The 25400-nt window shown below is 34.8% G+C and overlaps 1 protein-coding gene and 1 long non-coding RNA gene across 3 annotated transcripts in view; one reads left to right on the plus strand and one right to left on the minus strand.

The window, feature by feature from the left end:
* STXBP5L (syntaxin binding protein 5L) overlaps positions 1–25400 on the plus strand; it is a 362740-nt gene that overhangs the window by 249960 nt on the left and 87380 nt on the right. For both annotated transcript variants that reach the window (XM_027105973.1, XM_027105977.1), the window contains exon 19: positions 19959–20110. In XM_027105973.1, coding sequence (XP_026961774.1) covers positions 19959–20110 — 152 coding nt within the window. The remainder of the gene's footprint in view (positions 1–19958; positions 20111–25400) is intronic.
* On the minus strand, positions 18524–20347 carry LOC113620230 (uncharacterized). The gene is made up of 3 exons (XR_003432699.1): positions 20160–20347; positions 19580–19659; positions 18524–18623 (listed from the first exon to the last, which is right to left on the minus strand). It is a non-coding gene; the product is annotated as an uncharacterized LOC113620230 (long non-coding RNA).

A 25400-nucleotide genomic window follows, 5' to 3' on the forward strand; every position in this document is an offset into this window, starting at 1 on the left:
GTCCACTTTTGTCATTGCTTTTTGAGGAAAGGACTTCTTGAGCTCCATATGCAGCCATTTCTATAAGTCCTGCTGACATAAAATTTATATATAACATTTCCTCATTATCCTTTTTATGTCACTGGGATTCTCATTTCTGATGTTGGTAACTTACATCTTCTCTCTTTTTTTTTTCTTGATCCATCTTATTAGAGACTTTCAATTTTATGAATATATTCAGAGAACCAACTTTTGGCTTCTGAATAGTCCCAATTGTTTTTCTGTTGTCTATATCATTAATTTAACCTCTTATTTTATTTTCTTCCTTCTACTTAGTTTGGATTTAATTTCCTCTTCTTTTTGTAGCTTCTTAAGCTGGAAGATTGCATAATTGCTTTCAGGTCTTTCTTTCATTTTTTCTTCTTTTTTTAATTGGGGTATGGTTGTTTTCTTTCTTATATTACCATTTAGAGTAATACACTTTTTCCTGCAAGCACTGCTTGAGCTACCTTCCATAAATATTGCCTTGTTATTTTCAATATCATTTAGTTTAAAATATTTCTTTCCTTTTTGCTCTTGGGTTATTTAGAACTGTGTTGTTTAATTTCCATATATTTGGGACTTTTCTATATACCTAATGATTATTGATTACCAATTTAATTACGTGTTTGAAAGAACATATTTTGTCATTTTTCATTCCTTTAACATTTATTGAAAATTTTGTTATGACCCAGCATATGATTTATTTTGGTAAATGTTCTGTTCCTTCTTTAGCCCCCAATTCTATAGTTTTAATCTGGTGTCATTTCCTTTTAGCCTCAGTAACTTATTTAGTATTCTTGTAGTAGAGTCTGATGACAGTGAATCTTCTTTCTATTTAATGGTGTAAATGCGTGTAGGACTACTTATTTGTAAATCAACTAGAGAACTTTATTAATCTGGGCTTTATTCTTAATAATTGAGGGGATTTTTTTCCCCCAGGTGTTAGATTACTTCCAATAGTCATAATGTCTTTTCCTTTTTTAAAAACTGAAATATCCAAATAAGATATTCCTTTTATTTTTACAGTATATCAAAATCATGTGCCTCCCTGAATGCACATCTACTATTAGTACATTAAAGTGGATCTAAATAAAATAAGTATAGGTAATAGAATATTTTATTTTAGATACTTTATATTAAAATTATAATATTTAACTATAAGATATATCTGATTTCTTAAGTATACAAACCACAATCAATTAATAGTATATTAGAGTTGAACATCGGTCAAGTCAGGATGAGACAAGTTAAAAGTTTCAATAGCTATTAGATGATCATGTGATTCACCTTCATCAGGAAGGGAAGTAGTGTAGCTGGGTTTAGATTACAGCTATATTGAACAGTTATGTGGGAAACAAATATTAACAATTTCATCAGCACTACTGTGACCAGCTGACAAATATTGAATATTGTTTGGTCATCACTTTAAGCAGGTAAAAAATAAATAAACTTTTTCTAAGTGTTAAGAGAAATATTAGGCTGAGCAGAAAACTTGTAATACATTTCTCATTTTGAATTAGAAACCCTAAAACATAACCTTGTCTTTTATACATAGTGAAAAGTGTTTAACATAATTAGAAAGGTCCATCTGCTTAAGAAAAAAACAGATTTTATGATCTGAATACCTATCTGTATGTCTTTTTCTTGTAAATTATCCAGGTATCCTAAATTATCAGTAAATTCAGTTTGACACTAAACTAAGTTCTTGAATATAATTAAAGATCTAGAAATTATAATTTGAGCCAATACATGAAGGCCTAATGATTTGTAGTGTTATAAGTCCATTTTATTCAGGTCTTGTCTTTTATAATTTCTTTAAATACGGAATTTTATAATATTAAAATAGTATTTGTTTCTTTGACCAAGACAATTGATATTGGGAATTTAGGAAATTAAAATTAATTAGACTTTTTATGAGAAAATAAACCTAAGGCTTACATAACTTACAGCTGTCCAATAGAACTTTGTGCAGTAAGGAAATGTTCTATAATCTGTGCAGTAAAATATGGTACTGCTAGCTACACTGAGCACTTGAAATAAAGCCACTAAGACTAAGGAACTGAGCTTTCAATTCTGTTTGATTGGGCTTAAATGTTTAATTTTAATTTAACTTAATGTTAGCACTACTTGTTTATTTTTACATGGTGGTAAAATCAGAGAGAAAACACAAAGCTGTTTTAAAGATGAAATTATTAAATCAGTCTAATTTTTCCAGACTGTATCAACTACATATCACATGAGCATTTTTCCTGAGTATATATCAATAACAAAAATGTTAAGGTACTTAAAAGCAAATTTTTGCTTTTCATGTTGTGACCTAGTATCCAGTCATTAAATAAACTCATATTTAAACTTGTTTTTTGTCAATATTTTGAGTTACAGCTTTAGAAAGAAAAGTAATTTCTTTTTTAAAATTTAATTTTATTTATTTTTGGCTATATCGGGTCTTAGTTGCGGCACGTGGGATCTTCTTTGAGGCATGCGGGATCTTTCATTGAAGTGTGCGGGCTCTTCATTGTGGCGCACAGGCTCTTTGTTGTGGCGCAGGTGTCTCTCGTTGTGGCACAGAGGCTCCAGGGCACGTGGGCTCTCTAGTTGTGGTGCGTGGATTCCAGAGCACATGGGCTCTGTAGTTTATGGCACACAGGCTCTCTAGTTGAGGCACGAGAGGTCAGTAGTTCTGGTGCCCTGGCTTAGTTGCCCTGTGGCATGTGGGATCTTAGTTACCTGACCAGGGATCAAACCCACATCCTCTGCATTGTAGGGTGGATTCTTTACCACTTGACCACCAGAGAAGTCCCAGGAAAGTAATTTCTTGAAGCACCAACATACATTTAAAGATATGAAATAGGAATATTTTTAAAATATTTGATTTTCACTTATGTAAGTGCTTATACATTAACATTGTTTATAAATGGCAAATAGAACAGGATGCCCATAGGACTTGTAGAGAATTTATAATCTATACTTTTAATTCCCTTTCTAAGGTAGACAAATTATATTAATTTCTTTATTTAAAAATATTTTATACTAATAAAATAGAAAAGTTTATCAACCCATACAATTTAAAAGAGCTAATTTAATAAGACACAGACTTTAAGGTAGATGTTGATTAAAGAAACAAAGAAGGGACTAATAAAATTAGTTATTTTTATTATAAATCCCAAATCTTGAAAATATCTCCCTGTTGATTAGTATTTTCTTTTGAATTTCCTCACCTACAAAATATTGGAAGAAAAAAATCACACACTTTTTTCTCAGTGAAATTACCTTTTGTGTAGGTTAACCAAAATATCCAATTAAAAGTATTTTTTTCTCTACCTATTATTGTTCTCTGTCCATTTCTCTCCAGAACACTATTAGGGACCACAATCCACAACTCTATAACTCTAGCTGTGATTCTTTCAGACTGCCATTTTGGTGGTATTTTTTTTTAATTTAATGTTTTTTATATTGGGGTATAGTTGATTTACAATGTTCTGTTAGTTTCAGGTGTACAGCAAAGTGGTTCAGTTATACATATACATAGATCCATTCTTTTTCAGATTCTTTTCCAATATAGATTATTACAGAATATTGAGTAGAGTTCCCTGTGCTATACAGTAGGTCCTTGTTGATTATATATTTTATATATAGTAGTGTGTATATGTTAATCTCAACCTCCTAATTTATCCAACCCACACACCTTTCCCCTTTGAAAACCATAAGTTTGTTTTTGAAGTCTGTGAGTCTGCTTCTGTTTTGTAAATAAGTTCATTTGCATCATCTTTTTAGTTTCCACATATAAGTGATATCATATGATATTTGTCTTTCTCTGTCTGACTTAATATGATAATCTCTAGGTCCATCTGTGTTGCTGCAAATGGCATTATTTTGTTCTTTTTTATGGCTGAGTAATATTCCATTATATGTATGTACCATATCTTCTTTATCCATTCATCTGTCAATGGACATTTAGGTTGTTTCCAAGTCTTGGATATTGTAAATAGTGGTCTTGGATATTGTAAATAGTGCTGCAATGAACACTGGGGTGAATGTATCCTTTCGAACCATGGTTTTCTCCAGATATATGCCCAGGAGTGGGATTGCTGGATCATATGGAAGTATTATTTTTAATTTTTTTAGGAACCTCCATACTGTTCTCCATAGTGGTTATACCAATTTATCTATACATTACCACCAACATTGTCGAAGGGTCCCCTTTTCTCCACACCCTCTTCAGCATTTATTATTTGTAGACTTTTTGATAATGGCCATTCCGACAGGTGTGAGGTGATACCTCATTGTGCCTTAGATTTGAATTTCTCTAGTAATTAGGAATGTTGAGCATCTTTTCACGTGCTTTTTGGCCATCTCTATAAATTCTTTGGAGAAATGTCTGTTTAGATCTTCTGCCCATTTTTTGATTAGGTTATTTGTTTTTTGTTATTGAGTGGCATGAGCTGTTTGTAGATTTTGGAGATTAATCCCTTGTCAGTGGCTTCATTTCCAAATATTTTCTCCCATTCTGTGGGTTGTCTTTTCGTTTTGTTTATGGTTTCCTTTTCTGTGCAAAAGCTTTAACTTTAATGAGGTCCCATTTGTTTATTTTTATTACTGTAGGAGGTAAATCCAAAAAGATACTGCTGCTATTTATGTCAAAGAGTCTTCTGCCTATCTTTTTCCTCTAAGAGTTCTATAGTATCCAGTCTTACATTTAGGGCTTTAATCCATATTTGTGTATGGAATTAGAGAATGTTCTAATTTCATTCCTTTACCTGTAGCTGTCCAGTTTTCCCAGCATCACTTATTGAGCAGGCTGTGTTTTCTCCATTGTATATTCTTGCCTTCTTTGTTGTAGATTAATTGACCATAGGTTCATGGGTTTATTTCTGGGCTTTCTATCCAGTTCCATTAATCTGTATTTCTGTTTTTCTGCCAGTACCATACTGTTTTGATGACTGTAGCTTTGTAGTATAGCCTGAAGAAGTCAGGGAGCCTGATTCATCCAGCTCTGTTTTTCTTTCTCAGGATTGCTTTGGCTATTTCAGGTCTTTTGTGTTTCCATACAAATTGTAAAATGTTCTACTGCTGCAAAAAATGCCATTGGTAATTTGATAGGGATTGCATTAAATCTGTATATTGCCTTGGGTGTATAGTCATTTTGACAATATTGATTCTTCCAGTCCAAGAACATGGTATATCTTTCCAACTGTTTTTGTCATCTTCAAATTCTTTCATCAGTGTCTTAGAGTTTTCAGAGTACAGCTCTTTTGCCTCCTTAGATAGGTTTATTCCTAGGTATTTTATTCTTTTTGATGCAGTGGTAAACGGGATTGTTTCCTTAATTTCTCTTTCTGATCTTTCATTGTTAGTGTATAGAAATGCAACAGGTTTCTGTGTATTAATTTTGTATCCTGCAACTTTACTGAATTCATTGATGAGATCTAGTAGTTTTCTGGTAGCATCTTTAGGATTTTCTATGTATAGTATCATGTCATCTGCAAACAGTGACAGTTTTATTTCTTCTTTTCCAATTTGGAAGTATATGGCTTATATGGCCTTAATTATGTTGAGATATGTTCCCTCTCTGTGCCCACTTGCTGGAGAGTTTTTATCATAAATGGGTATTGAATTTTGTCAAAAGCTTTTTCTACATCTATTGAGATGATCATATGGTTTTTATTCTTCAATTTGCTGATGTATTGTATCACATTAATTGATTTGTGGATATTGAAGAATCTTTGCATCCCTGGAATAAATCCCACTTGATCATGGTGTATGATCGTCTTAATGTATTGTTGGATTTGGTTTACTGGCACTTCGTTGAGAATTTTTGTGTCTATGATCATCAGTGATATTTGCCTGTAATTTTCTTTTTTTGTGATATCTTTGTCTGGATTTGGTATCAGGATGATGGTAGCCTCATAGAATGAGTATGAGACTGTTCCTTCTTCTGAAATTTTTTGGAAGAGTTTCAGAAGGATAGGTGTTAACTCTTCTCCAAATATTTGATAGAATTCACCCATGAAGCCATCTGGTCCTGGACTTTTGTTTGTTGGAAGTTTTTAAATCGCTGTTTCAATTTCAGTGCTGTGATTGGTCTGTTCGTATATTCTATTTCTTCCTGATTCAGTCTTTGAAGGTTGTACCTTGCTAAGAGTTTGTCCATTTCTTCTAGGTTGTCCATTTTATTGGCATACTGTTGTTTGTAGTAATCTCTTTTGATCCTTTGTATTTCTGTGGTGTCAGTTGTAACTGCACCTTTTTCATTTCTACTTTTATTGATTTGAGCACTTTCCCCTTTTTTTCTTGATGAGTCTGGATAAAGGTTTTTCAATTTTATCTTTTCAAGAACCAGCTTTTAGTTTCATTGATCTTTTCTACTGTTTTCTTCATCTCTATTTCATTTATTTCTTCTCTGATCTTTATGATTTCTTTTCCTTCTACTAACTTTGGGTTTTGTTTTTTCTTCTTTCTCTAGTTGCTTAAGGTGTAAGGTTGTTTATTTTTCTTGTTTCCTGAGGTAAGATTGTATTTCTGTAAACTTCCCTCTTAGAACTGCTTTTGCTGCATCCTATAGGTTTTGGATCATTGTATTTTTGTTTTCATATGTCTCTATTTTGTTATTTCCTCTGTGATTTCTTTGGTGATCCATTGGTTTTTTAGTAACATATTGTTTAATCTCTACGTGTTTGTGATTTTTACAATTTTTTTTCTTGTAGTTGATTTCTAATCTCATAGTGTTGTGGCTGGAAAATATGCTCGATATGATTTCAGTTTTCTTAAATTTACCAAGGCTCACTTTGTGGCCCAGCATGTGATCTATCCTTGAGAATGTTCCATGTGCACTTGAGAAGAATGTGTATTCTCCTGCTTTTGGATAGAATGTTCATCTGGTCTAATGTGTCATTTAAGGCCCATGTTTCCTTACTGATTTTCTGTCTGGATGATCGGTCCATTGATGTAAGTGGGGTGTTAAAGTCCCCCACTATTATTTTTGTGTTACTGTTGATTTCTCCCTTTATGGCTATTAATATTAGCCTTACATATTGAGGTGCTCCTATGTTGGATGCATATGTATTTACAATTGTTATAATTTCTTCTTGGATTGACCCCTTGATCATTATGTAGTGTCCTTCTTTGTCCCTTGTAGTGGACTTTATTATAAAGTCTATTTTGTCTGATGTGAGTATTGCTACTCCAGCTTTCTTTTGATTTCCATTTGCATGGCATACCTTTTTCCATCCTCTCACTTTCAGGCTGTATGTGTCCCTAGATCTGAAGTGGGTCTCTTATAGACAGCATATATACGGGTCTTGTTTTTGTGTCCATTCGGCCAGTCTTTTGGTTGGAGCATTTACATTTAAGGTAATTATCAATATGTATGTTCTTATTGCCATTCTGTTAATTGTTTAGGATTTGTTTCTGAAGTTCTTTTTTCTTCCCTTTCTCTTTTGTTCTTGTTCTTCAGGCATCCCAGCACTGGAGTCTGTAGGCTGTTGGGTGGGGACATGTCTCAGTGCCAAAAGAGAGTTGTGTTTGGATTGATTTTTCTGTTTTGTGTGTGTATCTATTGTAGGTTTTTCATTTGCAGTTACCATGATGTTTTAATATAGCAGTCTATATATATACAAGGTTTTTTTAAGTTGCCGGTTTCTTACTTTCAAATGCCTTTCCAATATCCTGCATTTGTGCTCTCCTCTTCTCACAGTTGCTGGTTTTGTGATCATATTTGTGTGTGTATATTTTCCTACCTTTACTATATGTTTGCCTTTACTGGTGTGCTTTCCCATTTGTAATGTTCTTGTTTCTAGTTGTGGCCTTTTCTTTTCTGCCTAGAGAAGTTCCTTTAGCATTTGTTGTAAAGCTGGTTTGGTGGTTCTGAATTCTGTTAGCTTCTGCTTGTCTGTAAAGCTTTTGATTTCTCCACTGAATCTGAATGAGAGCCTTGCTGGGTAGAGTATTCTTGGTTATAGGTTTTCCCCTTTCATCACTTTAAATATATCATGCCACCACTTTCTGGCCTGCAGAGTTTCTGCTGAAAAATCAGCTGATAACCATGTGGGGCATTCCTTTGTATGTTATTTGTTGCTTTTCCCTTTTGCTTTTAATATTTTCTCTGTCTTTATTTTTTGTCAGCTTGATTAATATGTGTCTTGGGGTGTTCCTCCTTGGTTTTATCCTGTATGGGACTATCTGTGCTTCCTGGACTTGAGTATTTCCTTTCCCATGTTAGGGAATTTTTTGGCTATTATGTCTGCAAATATTTTCTCAGGGCCTTTCTCTCCTCTCCTTCTGGGATGCATATAATGTGAATGTTGGTGCATTTAATGTTATCCCAGAGGTCTTTGAGACTGTGCTCATTTCTTTTCATTCTTTTTTCTTTATTCTGTTCCATGGCCATGATTTCCACCAATCTGTCTTCCAGCTCACTTATCCTTTCTTCTGCCTCATTTATTCTGCTACTGATTCCATCTAGTATATTATTTCAGTTATTGTATTGTTTATCTCTGTTCTTTAAATTTTCTATCCCTTTGTTAAACATTTCTTATATCTTCTTGGTCTATGCCTCCATTCTTTTTCTGAGATCCTGGATCATCTTTTACTCTGAATTATTTTTCAGGCAGATTGCCTGTCTTCACTTATTTGTTCTTCTGGGGTTTTATCCTGTTCTTTCACCTGGAACATATTTCTCTGCCATCTCATATTTCTCTGCCGTCTAACTTTCTGTGTTTGTGGTCTCCATTTCTCAGGCTGCATGTTTGTAGTTTCTCTTGCTTCTGGTTTCTCTTGCCCCCTGGTGTGTGAGGTTGGTCCAGGGGCTTGTGCAGGCTTCCTGATGGGAGGGACTAGTTCCTGCCCACTGGTGGGTGGAGCTGGGTCTTGTCCCTCTGGTGGGCAGGGCCTTGTCAAGGAATGGCTTGCACTCCAGACAACTTTATGCGGCCTGTCTGCTGATGGGTGTGGCTGTGTTCCCACCCTGTTGGTTGTTTGATCTGAGGCATCCCAGCACTGGAGTCTGTAGGCTGTTGGGTGGGGACATGTCTCAGTGCCAAAATGGCGACCTCCTGGAGAGCTCACACCAATGAATATTCCCTGGGGCCTCCACCACAAGTGTCCTTGCTCCCAGAGTGAGCTACAGCTGACCCCCACATCCCCAGGAGACCCTCCAGGACCCACAGGTAGGTCCAGCTCAGGCTCTTATGGAGTCACTGCTTTGCCATGGATCCCGGTGCACACAAGACCTTGTGTTTGCCCTCCCAAAGTGTAGTCTCTGTTTACCCCAGTCCTGTGCAGCTCCTGTACTCATGCCCCACTGGCCTTCAAAGCTAAATGCACTGGGGGCTCCTCCTCCTGATGCCAGACCTCCAGGCTGGGAAGCCTGATGCGGGGCTCAGAACTCTCACTCCTATGGGAGAACCTTTGTGATATAATTATTTTTCAGTTTGTGGGTAATCCAGACAGCAGGTATAGGATTTGACTATATTACAAAAGTGCCCCTCCTACCATCTTGTTGTGGCTTCTTTGTCTTTGGAATATAGAATATCTTTTTTGGTAGGTTCCGGTCTATTTTGTTGATGGTTGTTTAGCAGTTAATTGCAATTTTGGTGTTTTCGTGAGAAGAGCTGAGCTCAAGTCCTTCTACTCCACCATCTTGTCCTCAACCTCCCCCAGACTGCGGGTGCTGTGCCATGCCATGCCAGGGGCATAACGGCCCGTGGCTTCCCCAAGTCCAGGCTGGTGAGTTGGAGTCATTGCTCTGGCCTAGCTGCTTTTTCTGGCCTCACTGATTCAGGGCTGGGGCCACAACCCTAGGCCAGAGGTGGCACCCTCAAAGCATGGTGGGACGGTCAACCACCAGGTCAGGAAGCACGTGGGTCCATTCTGGTAATAATTTAATTAAATATTAATGTTAAAAATAAACTTTATTAAAGTATTAATGTATATGAAATAAAGTTTCCTAATTATAAGTATGTAATATGAGTTTTGACAAATATACATGACAGTATAAGTTATGTAACCACCCACAGACTAATTTTTATAAAAACTATTCATCACCTTAAAAGGTTCTCTCGTGCCCTTTGCATTCAATTATTACCTCTCACTCCTTGGCCCCACAAAACCACTGATTTGCTTTGTGTCACCATAGTTTTTACATTTACTACAATTTTATATAAATAGAAACATTAATAATTTTGTTTGTTTTCTTTCACTTAGCATAATGCTTTTGTGATTCATCCTTATTTTCATTGCTGCATAATATCCCATTATGTGGATATACAAAAATGTGTTGTGTCTGTTAACGGTGGAAATTTGGGTTGTTTCCAGTTTGGGGCTGTTATGAATAAATCTGCTATTAACATTCAGGTAAAAGTCCTTGTGTAACATTTATTTGTATTTTCTTGAGTAGATAAGAGGAGAATTACTGAGTCATATGGTAAGTATATGTTTATGAGACAGGATAAACTATTTTATAAAGAGGTTATATCATTTTGCTATCCCACCAGCAATGTATGAGGGTTTTGGTTTTTCCACATTCTTGTCAACACTTCCTATTGTCGATCTTTTCAATTAGATACCAGTGATGGGTGCACTGGTATCTAGTAGTGATTTTAATTTACATATTCCTAGTAACTAATGATGTTCAGCATCTTTCAAGTGCTTATTTCACATTTGTGCATCTTGTTTGGTGAAATGTCTGTTCAAAACTTTTACCTACTTTTTAAATCAAGTTGTCTTATTATTACTGGGAGTTCTGTAAATATTTCGAATAAGATATGTATTTTCCAAATATCTTCTCTCAGTCTGTGGCTAATCTTTTCATTTTGTTAATGGTATCTTTTGTAGAGCAAAATGATTTAATTTTGATGTCATGCAGGTTATCAATTTTTTATTTTATGGTTTGTGCTTTTCATGCCCTTTTAAACTGTTGTCTAACCCAAGATTACTATGATTTTCTTCTGATCCATTTTAAGTTAATTTTTGCGTTTTATGAAAGGTGAAAGTTAAGGCTCTATTTTTAATTTATGGGTATCTAATTGTTTTATCATTTATTGAAAATATTATCTTTCCTCTGAGTTGCCATAGCACTTTCGCCAAATATTGTCATTTATGTGTGTGTTTGTGGATATTGTTTCATTACACTAATATTTATATTTTTTCAATACTTTTTCAATACCAGCCTATTGTGATTCCTGTAGCTTTAGAGTATGTCTTGAAATTTTATAGTGTAGCTCCTTAAACTTTTTTATTTTTGAAAACCGTTTGGGCTATTTTAGATCACTACATTTTCACACATAGTTTAGAATCATGTTTCAATTTCTTAAACAAAAAAAGTCTGCTGGGATTTTGTTTGGCATTGCTTTCACTTTGTAGATCAATTTGGGGAAAATGAACAATATTGAGTTTTCTGACCATTGATCAAGGTACATCTCTTTATTTAGGTCTTCTTTCATTTCCCTCAACATGGTTTATAATTTTCAGTATACATATTTTCTACATGTGTTAAATTTATACCTATTTTATAATTTGATGCTATTATGAGTATTGGATGGAGAGTTCTATAAATTTCAGTTTAGTCAAGGATGTCAATAGTGTTGTTCAGAACTTCTATATTCTAATTATTTTTTGCCTAATAATTCTATCGATTATTGAAAGAAGAATGTTTGCATCCTCAGCCTTAATTGTAGATTTGTGTTTTTCCTTCTAACTCTCAGTATTTCTCCATGTATTTTGAAGGTCTGTTACCAGATGAATCCACATAAAAGGTTGCTATATCTTCTTGATGAATTGACTTCATAATCATTCTCCCTATTTATCTCTCAAAATTTTTCTTGTTCTGAAATATACTTTGTCTATATTAATGATCCATTAATATAGCCACTTCAGCCTTCATTTAATTAGTGTTTTCATGGTATACATTTTCCATTCTTTTAATTTATTTTTAAACTGTATTTGTCGTAGGCAACATATATTGGATCTGAATTTTTTTTTCCACTCAGGCAATCTCTGCCCTTAATTGGAGTGTTTAGACAATTTATTGACTTTAATGTGATTATCCCTATTGTTGCCTTGAATGAAAAGATTTTTCTATTTGTCCCATTTGTTCTCGCATTTGTTTCTTTTTTATGTTACCTTTTAATGATTCTATTTTATGTCCTATTGTCCTAAGTATTTGTTTTAAATTTTAATTTAAAAACTTTTTTTTTAATTTACATTTTGCTCTTTGGTTTATTATGTATATTATATATATATCTTTAACTTCAAATAAATAAACAACATTATACCACTTCACATATAAGAATCCTTTAACAGTATACTTCTCTCTTCCTGTTCTCTCTCTCTTCCTGTTCTTAGTACTACTGTTGCCATATATTTTATTTCTATCATGTTATAAATCCCACAATACATTGTTATTTGCATTTTAAGTGGTCAATGATTTTTTGAAGAAATGAGTCTTTAATATTAATCCACATATTTAACCACTTATGGTGTTCTTCATTACTTAGTGTAGATCCATATTTTAATCTGGAATCATTTTTCTTCTGCCTAAAGGACTTCCTTTATTATTTCTTTTTAATACTTCAGCTATTTTATTTAAAGATAAGTTATCAATACTGACAGGCCAAAAAATTCTAGAATAAGATAATGCTATGGAGAATAGGGTAGCTATTTTATATACAAGGGATTAGAAGGCATATTGTGTTCCTACAGTACAGTTGCTCTAGTTTTTATATACAATGTTTAAAGGTTACTTTCCATTTATAGTTATTACAAAATATTGGCTGCATTCCCCATGTTGTACAATACATCCTGGAACCTATCTTACACCCAATAGTTTATACTTCCTACTCCCAGACCCCTCCCCTTCTCTCCCCACTGGTAACCACTAGTTTGTTCTCTTTATCTGTTGAGTCTGCTTCTTTTTTGTTATATTCACTAGTTTGTTGTATTTTTTGTCGATTCCACATATAAGTGATAACACACAGTATTTGTCTTTCTCTGTCTGACTTATTTCACTTAGCATAATGCCATCTGAGTCCACTCATGCTGCTGCAAATGGCAACATTTCATTCCCCTTTTTGCTCTATTTTATATTGGAAATGCTTTTTAAAATTTTAATGTTTATTTTCTTATTAGTCATCCTTTTTTTTTAAGAAAATTAAAATGTGAAAAGTGTATATTTAGGAGTTGAGCAAATAGTACATATGTATGTGTGTGTGTATATATATATATATATTTTTTTTTTTATTCAAACAGAAAGTCACAAAAATTATAAACATCCTCATCAGTTCACTCAGTCCCGTGTAATTAATGTTTTTTATCTTGATCTTTTGTTAGCACTTTTATGAGTTCATCAGTTTTCCATTAGAGTTCTGAAAATGCTTATTCATTCAGTTCAGCAGTATAGTCAGTTACCAGAAACCTGTACTTGTCAGAGTCTTTTCCATGAATTCCTTGAAGATGAAACCCTTTTATAGGAACATACTTTCAAAAGCATCAGAATACACCCAGAACTGTCTGTAAATGACAAAAGACTTAAAAATGACCACGGTTAAAGATTTGATGAAAGTTCATAATAATGCAATTGACAAGGAAATTTAGTTATTTCTGAGATATACATTTTAAAGTAATAACTAGAATTATGACATATAACATTATACCAGAACATATAAGATTTTTAGAAATTTCATGTAATGTCTGAAACATTTATATTAACATATTTCCATACAAATAACCCAAAGAAAGTTTAGTATTAGTTGTTTTGTTTGTTTGTTTGTTTGTTTATATTGCAGGTTCTTATTAGTCATCCATTTTATACACATCAGCGTATACATGTCAATCCCAATGTCCCAATTCAGCACACCACCACCACCACCCCCCGCCACTTTCCCCCCTTGGTGTCTATATGTTTTGTTCTCTACATCTGTGTCTCAATTTCTGCTCTGCAAACCAGTTCATCTGTACCATTTTCTAGGTTCCACATATTTGTGCTAATATACGATATTTGTTTTTCTCTTTCTGACTTACTTCACTCTGTATAACAGTCTCTAGATGCATCCATGTCTCTACAAATGACCCAATTTTGTTCCTTTTTATGGCTGAGTATATTCCATTGTATATATGTACCACATCTTCTTTATCCATTCGTCTGTCCATGGGTATTTAGGTTGCTTCCATGATGTGGCTATTGTAAATAGTGCTGCAGTGAACATTGGGGTGCATGTGTCTTTTTGAATTATGGTTTCCTCTGGGTATATATATGCCCAGTAGTGGGATTGCTGGGTCATATGGTAATTCTATTTTTAGTTCTCTAAGGAACCCCCATACTGTTCTCCATAGTGGCTGTATCAATTTACATTCCCACCAACAGTGCAAGAGGGTTCCTTTTTCTCCACACCCTCTCCAGCATTTGTTGTTTGTAGATTTTCTGATGATGCCCATTCTAACTGGTGTGAGGTGATACCTCATTGTAGTTTTGATTTGATTCTCTAATGATTAGTGATGTTGAGCAGCTTTTCATGTGCTTCTTGGCCATCTGTATGTCTTCTTTGGAGAAATGTCTATTTAGGTATTCTGCCCATTTTTGGATTGGGTTTTTTTTTTTTAATATTGAGCTGCATGAGCTGTTTATATATTTTGCATATTAATCCCTTGTCAGTTGCTTCGTTTGCAAATATTTTCTCCCATTCTGAGGGTTGTCTTTTCGTCTTATTTATGGTTTCCTTTGCTGTGCAAAAGCTTTTAAGTTTCATTAGGTCCCATTTGTTTATTTTTGTTTTTATTTCCATTACTCTAGGAGGTGGATCAAAAAATATCTTGGGTTTATTTTTGTAGGTCCGTTTCTTCTCTTGCGTTTCCCATTTAGAGAAGTTCCTTTAGCATTTGTTGTAGAGCTGGTTTGGTGGTGCTGAATTCTCTTAGCTTTTGCTTGTCTGTAAAATTTTTGATTTCTCCATCGAATCTGAATGAGATCCTTGCTGGGTAGAGTAATCTTGGTTGTACGTTCTTCCCTTTCATCACTTTAAGTATATCATGTACTCCCTTCTGGCTTGTAGAGTTTCTGCAGAGAAATCTGCTGTTAACCTTATGGGAGTTCCCTTGTATGTTATTTGTCATTTTTCCCTTGTTGCTTTCAGTAATTTTTCTTTGTGTAATTTTTGCCAATTTGATTACTATGTGTCTCGGCATGTTTCTCCTTGGGTTTGTCCTGTATGGGACTCTCTGCACTTGCTGGATTTGGGTGGCAATTTCCTTTCCCATGTTAGGGAAGTTTTCGACTATAATCTCCTCAGATATTTTCTCGGGTCCTTTCTCTCTCTTCTTCTTCTTCTGAGACCCCTATAATGCGAATGTTGTTGCGTTTGATGCTGTCCCAGAGGTCTCTTAGGCTGTCTTCATTTCTTTTCATTCTTTTTTCTTTATTCTTTTCTACAGCTGTGAATTCCACCGTTCTGTCTTCCAGGTCACTTATCCGTTCTTCTGCCTCCATTATTCTGCTATTGATTCCTTCTAGTGTATTTTTCATTTCAGCTATTGTATTGTTCATCTGTTTCTTCTTTAATTCTTCTAGGTCTTTATTAAACATTTCTTGCATCTTCTGGATCTTTGCCTCCGTTCTTGTTACGAGGTCCTGGATCATATTTGCTATCATTATTCTGAATTCTTTTTCTGCAAGGTTGCCTATCTCCACTTCATTTAGTTTTTCTGTGGTTTTATCTTGTTCCTTCATCTGGTACATAGCCGTCTGCCTTTTCATCTTATCTTTCTGTGAATGTGGTTTTTATTCCACAGGGTGCAGGGCTGTAGTTCTTCTTGCTTCTGCTGTCTGCCCTCTGGTGGATGAGGCTATCTAAGAGGCTTGTAGAAGTTTCCTGATGGGAGGGACTGGTAGTGGGTAGAGCTGACTGTTGCTCTGGTGGGCAGAGCTCAGTAAAACTTTAATCCACTTGTCTGCTGATGGGTGGGGCTGGGTTCCCTCCCTGTTGCTTGTTTGGCCTGAGGTGACCCAACACTGGAGCCTACCGCGGCTGTTTGGTGGGGCTAATGGCAGTCTCTGGGAGGTCTCAAGCCAAGGAGTACTTTCCAGAACTTCTGCTGCCAGTGTCCTTGTCCCCTGGTGAGCCACAACTGCCCCCCTCCTCTGCAGGAGACCCTCCAACACTAGCAGGTAGGTCTGGTTCAGTCTCCTATGGGGTCACTGCTCCTTCCTCTGGGTCCCGATGTGCATACTACTTTGTGTGTGCCCTCCAAGAGTGGAGTCTCTGTTCCCCCAGTCCTGCCATCAAATCCCACTAGCCTTCAAAGTCTGATTCTCTAGGAATTCCTCCTCCCATTGCCAGACCCCCAGGTTGGGAAGCCTGACATGGGGCTCAGAACCTTCACTCCAGTGGGTGGACTTCTATGGTATAAGTATTCTCCAGTTTGTGAGTCACCCACCCAGCAGTTATGGGGTTTGATTTTATTGTGATAGCACCCCTCCTATCATCTCATTGCAGCTTGTCCTTTGTCTTTGCATGTGGGGTATCTTTTTTGGTGAGTTCCAGTGTCCTTCTGTCGATGATTGTTCAGCAGTTAGTTGTGATTCCAGTGTTCTCGAAAGAGGGAGTGAGAGCATGTCCTTCTACTCCGCCATTTTGAACCAATCTCTTCCTTTATTATTTCTTATAGTACATGTCTCCTAGTGATGAACTCCCTCAGATTTTTATTCATGAGTAAAAATCTGTATTTCACCATTTGAAAGATATGTGCTGAGTATAGAATTTTATTTTGACCCATTATAATCATTTGTTGCTTTCAAGATGTCATGTCATTTTGGACTGTGTAGTTTCCAGTGAGTAGATTTCATCATTCTTATCTTTGCCTCTGTGTAGGAAATATATCTTTTCTCTCTGGCTGCTTTTAACATTTTTTCTTCATCACTAGTTTTCAACAGTGTGATGATGTATTTTCCTTTGTTTATTCTGCTTAGGAGTTTCTTGGATCTTTAGGTTTACTGTTACCAAGTTTGGCTATCATTTTGCTATTTTGGTTTCATTGCTGTAAATATGTTTTCTGCTGATCTTCCTTTCTGAGGCTCCAATTACATTTATTCTAGACTGCTCAATTTTGTCCCAGGGGTCAGTGATGCTTTGGGGTTTTCTTCTCTCTCATGTTTCTTTTTGGAAATTTTCTATTGCTTTTTATTCAAGTTCACTATTCTTCTCTGCTATGATGTCTAATATTCAGATAAAAATATATCTGAAATGATTAAATTACCTCTCAAAATTTGAGTCTTTTTAATATCTTCTAATTCTCACTTTATCACATTCATGTTTTCCTCAGCCTTCTTGAATATCTGGAATATATTTTCCAAAGCATTTTTAATATCCTTTTCTGCTAATTTTATCATCTCTTTTATTTCTAGGTATGTTTCTGGTGATTTACTTTTTTCCTCTGGTTATCCATCTTTTTCTTGATACCTACTACTTTTCACATAGTTAACATTGTGAATTTTACATTTATGGTGATATTTTGTTGGATTCTTTTCAATAGATAGTTATCTGGAAGGAAGTTATGTTACTTAGAATCAATTTTTAAGCTTTTTTAGGGTGGGTCTAGAAAAGCCTTTAGTTTATGGCTAATTTGTTCCCACTACTGAAGTGACACCCCTATATCTGTTTTCCCATGTAGTTGGAGATCTCAGCAGTTTGGCTGGTAGTGACATGAAATATTCTCAGCCTTGTATGAGCTTTGTGAATTGTTCTGCTTTATCCTTTTGGTGGTTTGTTCCCAAGCCTGGAGTAGTTTATTCACATGGATGCACAGATCAGTACCCAGACAAAATTTCAAGAGAACCGTTCTATAAATCTCTGGTGTATTCTATCTATGCAGCTCTCTTCTCTCTAGTATTTTGCCTCATAAATTCTGTTTTTGCCACATTAGACTCTGATTTCTGTCTCCTTGGTTTGGTGAGACTTCTGATCTCTCCTTGAGTTTCAGTTTCCTGGGAAATCTCTCCATTCAGTAAGCTAGAACACTTAGTTTAAACTAAAGTTTACTTCGATTGTTATCCTTCTCTCATCTTATTCTATGTTGCCTGTTGACCAATATGTGAAGACTGCCGTTTAATATATTTTGTTCAGCTTCCTAGTTAAGGTAGGAGATTAAATCCAGTATCCATGTTGACTTTTCAACAACAATTGCCTAACCTCCCCAAACCTAAGGTATAACTTTCCAGGATTCTTACTTACTTACTTACTTGTTTATTTATGGCTGCGTTGAGTCTTTGTTGCTGCATGCAGGCTTTCTCAGTTGCATCAAGTGGGGGCTACTTTTCATTGTGGTGCACAGGCTTCTCATTGCGGTGGAGTTTGTTGCGGAGCACGGGCTTTAGGCACATGGGCTTCAGTAGTTGTGGCTTACAGGCTTAGTTGCTCCCCGGCACATGGGGTCTTCCCGGACCAGGGATCGAACCCGTGTCCCCTACATTGGCATGTGGATTCTTAAGCACCGCACCACCAGGGAAGTCCCCAGTATTCTTATTTTTAATTCAAAAAGAAAAATATTTTTGTTGGTGTCATACATTCTAGTTGCCTTTTTTTCTCTTCTCAGTACTGCATTTGGGAACTCTCTCATACCTGTAAGCAGAAGTAATTAACTACTTTTTAACATTAAAAGTTTAGAGATATTAATTTGCTACAATATATAGTATGTATAATATTGCACTTATAATAATATTAAGATCAGTTCTACTTTTGTGTGGAAATTTTTCAAACTACTTTAATAACATTTGTGACTTGATGCTAATAAAAGCTCTGTGAACTAGATAAATCTAGCGTTATAATTCTCATTACAAAGTAAAGAAGCTAAGGCCTCACAAGATTCATTAATTTTTCTCAATCGCATAACCTATAAATGATGAGATAGGATCTTCTGACTTTTATAACAATGTTTTTTCCAATTTTCCAGAGTCTGTCTTCCTGGAAGATGTAGAACTTTATGTAAAATAGCAAAACATCTAGTATAGTATGGTAGCAAAACTTTTCACTTTTCGTGAGGAAGGCAATATGGTGGAATAGAAATAACTAGATTTAGAGTAAGCGGATGATTTGTCAGTCATATTCAATCTAAGTAATAAAAACAACGTGGAATTACATAAAATGAGCAAAACAACTTTTATACAACTATTTTATATTTACTTTAGGAAACAAAAAGCAGATTTACAATTGTTCAGCTAAAGGGCATGTTGTAAATGGAGCAAAAAGAGAGTTTAGTGTATGCCAGTTGTTAAGGTGACCAAAATGCCTGCTTAGGAGATCCATTTTAATTTTTCAGGAGATTTAGTTAAGAAATTAATCAAATGGCCTTTGTATTTTAGTAAATGGGACAAAATAAAGAACAAAAGATTGAGAAATTTTTAAATTTTTGTGAATGAGTTAGATCTCTGTTCATACCTACTATGGTGTCAAAATCTTTGATATATGTAGTTAATCTTTATGTAAAATCTTGTGTTAAGTATACACTCTGTTTAAGAAGAGAATTAATTTCGAACCTAATAATTATTATTTTTGAAAAAAGTCACCTAATTGCATACCTAAGCAGCTGTAGCTATTGAAGTATGACATTTCTTGATCTGTCCCCCCCTTCATAGCAAAAAGATTTTATATGATTCATCTGTAAAAACATAAAATCAAGTTAAAGAGCAAGTTGAGTAATCACTACTTACATGATAAAATATATGAGAAAATATGATTGCAGGTCATTCCTATTTTTTGCAGTGGTCATGGCTATTATATAAGGTTAACGTATCCTATGTAAAGGCACCATATCCTTCCTGACTTTCACCAGTCACTGCCTGACTTACCCAACCCTAAAGCATTACTTTCCAATAATCTTATTTATTTTTAAATTCAGAGATAAAAATAATAATGGTTGGTGTAATACATTCTAGTTGCATTTTTTTTTTCTCTCAGAGTTGCATTTGGGAACTGCAATGGGTTGGCTGTGGTGGATTTTATACAGAAGACAGTACTGTTAAGCATGGGGACCATTGACCTATATAGATCAAGTGACCTGTACCAACGACAACCACGGTCTCCTCGAAAAAACAAGCAGTTCATTGCAGGTAGGAGATAAGATCATTATGAACTTGATTAGTTCACCTGTTTTCTTACCTTTAGATTTCTTGTCTTTCTTCTGTGATGCTATTCAAAGGCACAGCAATATAAAGTCAACATACTTTACAATACCACGTAAGTAAAATTGGTCAGAAACATAGTAAGAATCTTTGAAAGGGTAAAGGAGGTGTTTAAACTTCAATTTGTTGTTAACGTTAGGAAGGATCTCAAGTTTCTTAAGTTGAATTCCTAAAAAATAACAAAAGATAAGAAGGTATTAAATACAAAAATGCTAAAATCAGGCTATCTAGTTGAAAAAGCTGCTTGCAATGGTTGTGTTAACTGGGATAGTTTTCTTCTAATATATGATAGCTTTAAAAATATAACTTAAGGTCATTCACTAGTTTTAATATTTTAAAGTAACTCCATTTTTTGGCTGTCACCTTTCCTTGTTGGATGGTGACTTTCTTGGAGGTATTTTCACAAATGCAGTAAACATTATTAACATCTTAAAATGCTATGAAAGATGATATTTTTCTTGACAAATTAGAAAAACATACAAAGTTAGTAAAATACAAGCCAAAATACTTTCTACGCATAACGCCAAACCTTGATATGCCAAATTATCCAAAGTTGTACTAAAATTTCAGTACATATCCAAATAGCTGGCTTTGCAAACATTGCCAACATTTTGTATATTTTCTGTCCACTGACATAGTTTAGTTGGTAAAATATTGGCTGAGCTAAAAGGTTTGCAGGTGGAAATGCAACTATAGTATTATGTGTTATTTTATACAGTTTTTAAAATTTTCTACTGTTTTTTAAAATAATCAGTTGAATATTGACACTTTTACTAAATATACCCACGTAAAGACTATTTTAAAGTAAAAAGAGTACATTATGGTAGGTGTTATTTTCTAAATAGCAAATGTGCCAAATTTAACATCTGAATGTGGTAATAAATGAAGTTTCCTTTTGAACTAATGAAAAATTACTTGATATACTGAAATTCTCCTTGTTTGTTAATCTTTCTTTTGTAAACCTATACCCTTTCGAAATTGCTAATTTAGACCCTTTTCAGGAGCACAAAAGTTCTCCTTCAGAACCTGGAGTTTCTTTGTTTTTTGTTAGGGATCTCAACTTTTAGCAATATTTTATGAGTGCTAGCAATGTAAAATTAGACAGGTTCTGCTTCTACCACTACTGGCTTTTGAAAGAAAGGCAAAGTAAGAGAAATTGTGCATGAATATACCATGAGATCCCCTCACGATTGAGAAAGAGAAAGTTGACTTTTGAAACTTCATGGACTCTTGATTGATAGAAAGATGTTAGGGGATAGTAGGCACTGTTTGCATGCTGAAACACTAATTCAATCAGAAAAGCTGTGGATCCTAAGACAACATCTAAATTACTTGCTGGATATACACAGTGGGATGACAAAGTATATATTTTGACAGAGGTAATACAATTATTATTTAATTTAAACTTACTGAGCCTCAAAAATTATGATTAGAGCTCAGAATTTTAATGACTTTAAAATTAGGAAAAACTGTGATGAAGTTGTAAACTCTGCTTGTATTTAGTATATATAATGAGTACTCTGTTATTTAAAAAAAAGACTAAAATCCCTAAGCTTTCTTGTTAATACTGAAGATTAAAGACAACCATTTTTATATTTATGAGGTAACATACATATTACTTATAAGCTAAATAAGTTTACTATGTAAAAAGCATAAAGAGAAATATGCCATTTATTTTTATAAGATATTTGATTAAATAAAATTACTACAGCATTCTCATCATTCATCTATCACCTCACTTTCTAATTGATTTAATTTTTTAATATCTCCTTTCTAATTTGATTACCTAAACTTGCTGCAATTTCTTCATCTTGGCTGTTCTATATTCTGGTATGATATCACTTCCTTTCACTTTAGACTATTTTTCTCTCTTTCTTCTGCCTGCTGCTGATGCTGGTGTTCTGGCATGTTCCAAAGACAACTTTTGCATGCGTGGCCTGTCTAACTTTTATCCTGATTTAACGAAACGGATCCGTACTTCCTACCAGAGTAAGTTCAATAAAGGTTAGGCAAATAGCTTTTTTTAAGTCATAATGCTTGAGTTAAATCCATATATCTGTGCTTAGTAATGTGTTTTTAAAAACACATTCAGCATGCATGCAAATTTTTGTTTTGTTATGGAAATGCAACCTGATAATTTTAATAAAAATTATATAAATATTTCAAATAGTTATATACCCATTTACCCATATTCATTGTTTCAGTGTTTATTTCAAACCATGTGTACCATGTGCTATTAGTCCAAGAGCCATTGTCTTTTGTTTTGAGGAGGAAGAGCCATGGTGTCCTTGTAAATAATAAACCTGATATTCTAGCATCAATAATAATTGAATGCTTATTTTGGAAACCTTATGCCTTTGGCCATTTTATAAAATTATTTTAACCAGGGCCACAATACTTGCTTTTTCTAATGTAATTAGATTTCTTGGAGGTAGCATTTCTGATGCTTTTCATTAAAATAGAATATACAAACACACATTTCTATATGAATTTAGGAAACAAACATTGTGAAACTGGGGAATTAAGGTCACAAATAAAAGTCACTAATATTAACATTTACCATGGTAGCAAATGCAAATCTGAAGATGGTGTGTCAGATATTCTATTAAATGGTGCAGAAAGAGTGGGGAGTGAGAGTATGATTGGAGGTGCAGATGATACTAGTGATATTATGGGTGAATATTTATTGACATGAGAAGATGTATATAATATGTTAATCAATATGTTTAAAAAGAACTTAATACATATAAGACAATCTCATATTTGTATAAATATATATATGGATACATACATGTTTGTTGCTTGTATCCTAAATTTCTTTAGACCTCACCTCACCAGCTTGTACATACTTAATGGAATTACATCACTTATAAAAACCTAAAATTTTGTGTTCCATTAGCTAAAAGAAGTCAATACCTGTGAAAGCCTTAAAGTTTTTCTGGGGTGCAGAGGGTGACTTATTTTTGCTCGGAACTATTCTTTAGTTTTCTACTCTGAGCACCCCCTTTTTCAGTGCTTCCCACTGCCTCTACTCCTGGTGCCTTGTGATAGAACACATATCTGTGTTGGCTTCTGCTGTTACTAAAACAGAAACTTATTAGGTATTGTAACATTTCTTGACACCTGAAAATTATATGAAATTTTAGTTTCCATAATTAAAATTTCCATAAAAGTTGTATTGGAACACAGCCAAACTCATTCATTTACATATTGTTTCTGGCTGCTTCCAAACTACAATGGCAGAATTGAGTAGTTGCAACAGAAACCATATGGCCCCTAGAGAATGGACTTGAGGATACGGGGAAGGGAAAGGGTAAGCTGGGACAAAGTGAGAGAGTGGCATGGACATATATACACTACCAAACGTAAAATAGATAGCTAGTGGGAAGCAACTACATAGCACAGGGAGATCAGCTCGATGCTTTGTGACCACCTAGAGGGGTGGGATAGGGAGGGTGGGAGGGAGGGAGATGCAAGAGGGAAGAGATATGGGGACATATGTATATGTATAACTGATTCACTTTGTTATAAAGCAGAAACTGACACACGATTGTAAAGCAATTATACTCTAATAAAGATGTTAAGGGCTTCCCTGGTGGCACAATGGTTGAGAGTCTGCCTGCCGATGCAGGGGACACGGGTTCATGCCCTGGTCCGGGAAGATCCCACATGCCGCAGAGCGGCTGGGTCCGTGAGCCATGGCCGCTGAGCCTGCGTGTCCGGAGCCTGTGCTCCGCAACGGGAGAGGCCACAACAGTGAGAGGCCCGTGTACAGCAAAAAAAAAAAAAAGAAAAGATGTTAAAAAAAATTGCCCACCCGAAAAAAAAAAGAAACCATATGGCCCATGAGACCTAAATATTTACTGTCTTGCCCCTCACATAAATTTGCTGACCTCTCCCCTATACTATTCTTCGTTACCCATCCCCTACCACCTAAATGGTTTCAGCCACAACCTTTCCTGAAAATAGTTTCCAGGTGGTTTAACACACATACTCAGACTTCAGAATCCTAGTTTAGCCTTCTCAAGGTAGAATCCCCCTACTGTGTGTGTGTGTGTGTGTGTGTGAGAATGCATCCATCTGTACAGATAGAAAAAGTTTCTGGAACATGAGACTGTAGATTTTATAAATTTCTTTTAATGTATTTTATGGTATTTCTATAATAAAGACATAATGCTTTTATAGTAAAAAGAAGTTGGATTCTGAGGATAAGAAGCAGGCTCTTAGTTAATCTGAATTCTACAATATCAACCATGATATTAAAGTTAATTACTTCAATAATCTTATGTTGCCTTCAGAATAAAAAAGCCAAGATTTTAAACCTTCATTCAGGGTACTCTAAAATATAATTCTTATCTGCATCTTCAAATGAATTTTCTACTACTGCTATAAAAACACTCCTCTTAAGCCAGTGTATGTATCTTACTACACTTATAATTTATTTGTAAGTGAAACTTTCCTTAGATTTCACTCCCTATAGTAAACCTTTCCTGCTGCCATTAGAGCCCTTTGCACCAATTCCTTAATTTAAATGTCTATAGTGCCTACGGTGTACAGGCTTCTATACAGTAGTGTCTGAACCATTTAATTGGTACTTAGATTTATTTGTATTTTTATGCATATGCTCTACCTTTATAAATGCATGATAAAAACCTGAAAACCATATCTAAAATTGTTATTATCCTCTACACCCAGCACAAGTATGAGCTCAGCAAGTCAATGATGATGGTAGTGAGATAGAGCATGACAGGAGACTCTTTGCTCACAAGAATAGCCAGCAGAATTTTCAGATTTGATAAATGAGAGTAGACATGGCTTCTGGGTTCACTGGAATTTTGCAAAAGAAATCATAGTTTCTTCTAAACAAAGAATTAAAGTGTCAAGACAGAAGTAAAATCAAGTCCTCAGAAGGCCATAAAAGATGTTCTATGTCTTCCATGGGACTATGATTTGTGGATGCAAAGAAATGCTTTGGAAAGAGCAAGAGACATAGGGTGAGAAGGTTTATATCAAGTTCTGCCTTTTCTTCTTATTGACTACTCATTACATTTATAATCTTAAGCAAGTCATTTAACTGCTCTGAGTTTCTTTTTTCTCATATATAAAGTAAAAATCATAATCCCTACTTTCCCCTTAGAGACTTTTGGAACTTTTCAAGATTAGTGTTTATAATTGCACTTCTATAAATATTAGATATTATTATTATAATAGAAGATGA

The sequence above is a fragment of the Aethalodelphis obliquidens genome, unplaced genomic scaffold (genome assembly GCF_003676395.1).
Source record: "Aethalodelphis obliquidens isolate GAN/ISIS:26980383/991018 unplaced genomic scaffold, ASM367639v1 scaffold1, whole genome shotgun sequence".
NCBI lineage: Eukaryota > Metazoa > Chordata > Mammalia > Artiodactyla > Delphinidae > Aethalodelphis > Aethalodelphis obliquidens.